Here is a 3880-nt window from a genome sequence, read left to right as displayed (position 1 = left end):
CTTTTTGAGACAGGGTCTCCCTGCAGCCCCAGCTGGCCTGGAACTCACTATGTAGACCATGCTGGCCTTGAACTCACAGAGATCTGCCTGCCTCTGCCTCCCAAGGGCTGGGATTAAAGGCATGTGCCACCATGCCCAGCTGATATTTTTTTTAAAAAAGAAACAAGAGTTGCAACTAGGTCAGATCCTAGTTCATCAGAAATTGTGACTTCAAATTACTTAAGAGGCAGAAGGCCAGGTGGGTTGGCACACACCTGTAAGTCTAGCACCTGGGAAGATAGTGCAGGAGGATGGTAAGTTTGAGACCTGTCTAGGCTAAATAAGACCTTGTCTCAAGAAAAGAAAAAAAAGAAAAGAAAAACACAAACATTACCTCTCAACCCCGACTGCCTCCCTCAGCTCCAGCGAGGAGCCACTTGGTATCACTCAGGAGTCAGCTTGTTCTTGGTACCTTGGTTCTTTCTGGACCATCCTGCAGGGGTCCCTCTGACCCTCCCTAGGCAGGCCAAGCTCCATGCACTTGCACTTACTAGAATTCCAGGCTTCTTGATTGAAATGTGACTGAAGAGCCTGAGCTGTCTATTCCCAAGTAAGGTCAGAGTGGGGATGTGTACCACAGTGACACAGGATGAAGCAGCAGAACAGAACATGTGTCCTGCATGCTTAGGGCATCTTCCATCCCTAGCTCCCTCAGAGACCTGATTCCTCTTCCTCCTGGAATCTTTGGCCTCAGACAAGGCAACAATGCCCACCTCTGCTGAAGAAGGCCGTGAAGGTCAATCTTCGTTATCACTTGCCGGATTTGGAATCACCTAGGAGATACACCTGGGGTATCTCTGAGCATGTTTCCAGATTAACTCAGGAAGGAAGACCCACCCTGAGCGTGGCACTGTTGCCTGGGCTGGGGTCCTGGGTTGAACCCAGTGGAGGATCTGTATCCATATCTCTCTGCTTCCTGACTGTGGATGGAAGTGACCAGCGGCCTCACACTCCCACCATCATGCCTTTCCCGCTATGATGAACCCTCAAATAAACCCTTCCTCCCTTAAGTTGCTTTTTGACGGGTTTGGTCACAGTGTTGAGAAAAGCTGCTAATACAGTGGCTGTGGTGGGAAAAAGTCCTGCTGCATGGCAGGCAGGGTCTGCTATGCACCTCACCCTTTCTAAGACAGCCACCGCCACACCCTCTTTCCCTCAAACAGGCAGAGGAATCCCCTTGCCAATAATGCCTTAATATACACTGGAAAACTGTGAGGACCTTCCTCATCCCTGCACAGCACAGTACTGCCAGCAGGGCTGCGTTACCTCAGCCAGCCAGGGCTTCAGGGCTGAGTTACCTCGATCAGCCAGGGCTTCAGGGCTGAGTTACCTCAACCAGCCCGGGCTTCAGGGCTGAGTTACCTCGATCAGCCAGGGCTTCAGGGCTGCGTTACCTCAACCAGCCCGGGCTTCAGGGCTGTTACCTCAATGCCAGCCAGGGCTTCAGGGCTGAGTTACCTCAGCCAGCCAGGGCTTCAGGGCTGCGTTACCTCAACCAGCCCGGGCTTCAGGGCTGCGTTACCTCAGCCAGCCAGGGCTTCACAGCTGCGTTACCTCAGCCAGCCCGGGCTTCAGGGCTGCGTTACCTCAGCCAGCCAGGGCTTCAGGGCTGAGTTACCTCAACCAGCCAGGGTTTCAGGGCTGAGTTACCTCGATCAGCCAGGGCTTCAGGGCTGCGTTACCTCAGCCAGCCAGGGCTTCAGGGCTGCGTTACCTCAACCAGCCCGGGCTTCAGGGCTGCGTTACCTCAGCCAGCCAGGGCTTCAGGGCTGAGTTACCTCAACCAGCCAGGGTTTCAGGGCTGAGTTACCTCGATCAGCCAGGGCTTCAGCTTGTCATCAATGATGATGTCGTACCCGTAGCATTCAAAGCAGTGCTTGTCATTGTTCATCACCGGCTGAGGAGACAGTGACCAGCAGGTTACACAGCCGTCAAAGGGCCTCAGGGACCAGTAGGGCCTCCCACACTCTGACTTCCTGCGACCAGGGCTTCACCACCCTTTTCTTTCTTACCCAGGCCACAGACACAGCCCTTCTCTCTACCTGAGAGAGGGCAGGTGAGCCACGACTGGTGTCCCCACATCCTCATCCCTGTCAGTGTGACACTATCCTTACAGTGGACATGGTCCACCTCTGAGCACAGAGACCTGTGTAGAAGGCCTGTGCAGCTTCGTCACTGACACACAGACGCAGACAGACAGACGTGCACACACACACACACACACACACGCACACGCACACGCGCACACACACTGCCCACCAGGCTCTCTGTCTCCCCATCCAGCCCTGTGGAACCGGGTACCAAAGTAAAAACCTGTTTCCAGTGATAAAAGTAAGCCTACTTCCCTTATAGTTTCTGAATTCCCTTTGTAATTTTCAATTCGCCTAAATACACCTATATATTGCTTTCCATGTGCATTAAGAAAACCAACCGCTTGCTTCAAAAGCTCATGTATCAACACCCAGAATGGGGAGGGGGTCGACTTAATCAAAACACATTGTATGCATATATGAAATTCTCAAACAATTTTTTTCAAAAGTCAAAGGGGGTAGCTGGGCGTGGTGGTGCACGCCTTTAATCCCAGCACTCAGGAGGCAGATCTCTCTGAGTTCAAGGCCAGCCTGGTCTACATAGTGAGTTCCAGGATAGCTGGGGCTACAGGGAGACCCTGTCTCAAAAAGACCAAAAAAAAAAAAAAAAAAATCAGAGGAGCTGGAGAGATGACTCAGGGGTTAAGAGTGCTCTTACAGAGGACTGGGGTTCAATTCCCAGCACCACATAGCAGCTAATAAATGTCTATAACGCCAGTTCCAGGGGATCCAACACTCTCTTCTGACCTCCTCGGGACTGTACAACACAGGTGCACTTATACACGTATAGGCAAGACACTCATACACATTAATAAAAAACAAAGTCAAAGAAGTAGGACCAGATTGGGGCAGGCAAACCCACAGAGCTGAGGAGCTGGAGAAAGAGCTCCTTCTGCAAGGCAAAGGTGTGTAAGGTGGCGCTTCTTAGAGAGGGGGGAAGATGCACCCTGGGGATTCTGCACCCCCCACATGCTCCATGGTGATATCCCAACTCCCTAGGCCCTGTGTGCTCAGGTGAGTGGGTCTGTCAGGGGCCAGCTCAGTAGTGGAAAGATGGACCTCTGAGGGAGAGGTGAGGAACTCTGGCTCCTGTAGGTGACCTCAGCAGTGGGCTGGTCACCTTCCTGCCCCTCCCTGACAGATGGATGGGAGACAAGGAGGTTTGGCTTTAGGCCAGGAGATGTTTCCTCCATTCTTAGCTCTTGGCTGAGGCTTCCATTTTCTTATGAGTCATATGAGGGAATTAAGACACCTCAGAGATATCATCTGTGAAGTCCTGAAAATAGGGTTCCCCACACCAACCCCCCAAAATAGAAGTGCACCTGCCTTAAAAATCCCAGCACTCGGGAGGCAGAGGCAGGCGAGTTCAAGGCCAGCCTGGTCTACATAGTGAGTTTCAGGACAGCTGGGGCTACAGGGAGACCCTGTCTCAAAAAGACCAAAAAATAAAAAATAAAAAATAAAAACTGCAAACAAACAGAAGACTTGCAGCTAAGGGAAAAGAAGGATATTTCCGACCTTAATTAGCCATGAAACAGCAAAGTCAAGATGTCTGAAAAGAAGGCAGCCACTGAAAATGCACTTTCAAACCATCAGCTCACATCAGATTACCCATCAAGGGCTGGTGGTTGGGAGGCAGAGGCAGGTCCAGGCCAGCCAGGGCCACATAGTTGACAGCCTCTTTCTTTTCCTTCCTTCCTTCCTTTTTCTTTTTTTTTTTTTTTTTTTTTTTTTTTAGTGGGGTCCCCCTT

General features: G+C 51.4%; 1 protein-coding gene across 6 annotated transcripts in view; it reads right to left on the bottom strand.

The window, feature by feature from the left end:
• Nucleotides 1-3880, bottom strand: part of Ttll1 (tubulin tyrosine ligase like 1) — a 34831-nt gene that overhangs the window by 7777 nt on the left and 23174 nt on the right. For all 6 annotated transcript variants that reach the window (XM_008844745.1, XM_008844746.1, XM_008844747.1 and 3 more), the window contains one exon: nt 1850-1936. In XM_008844745.1, coding sequence (XP_008842967.1) covers nt 1850-1936 — 87 coding nt within the window. The remainder of the gene's footprint in view (nt 1-1849; nt 1937-3880) is intronic.

This window comes from Nannospalax galili, unplaced genomic scaffold (assembly GCF_000622305.1).
Source record: "Nannospalax galili isolate Female #2095 unplaced genomic scaffold, S.galili_v1.0 scaffold180, whole genome shotgun sequence".
NCBI classification, from domain to species: domain Eukaryota; kingdom Metazoa; phylum Chordata; class Mammalia; order Rodentia; family Spalacidae; genus Nannospalax; species Nannospalax galili.
This window is presented reverse-complemented; position numbering and strand designations above follow the sequence as displayed.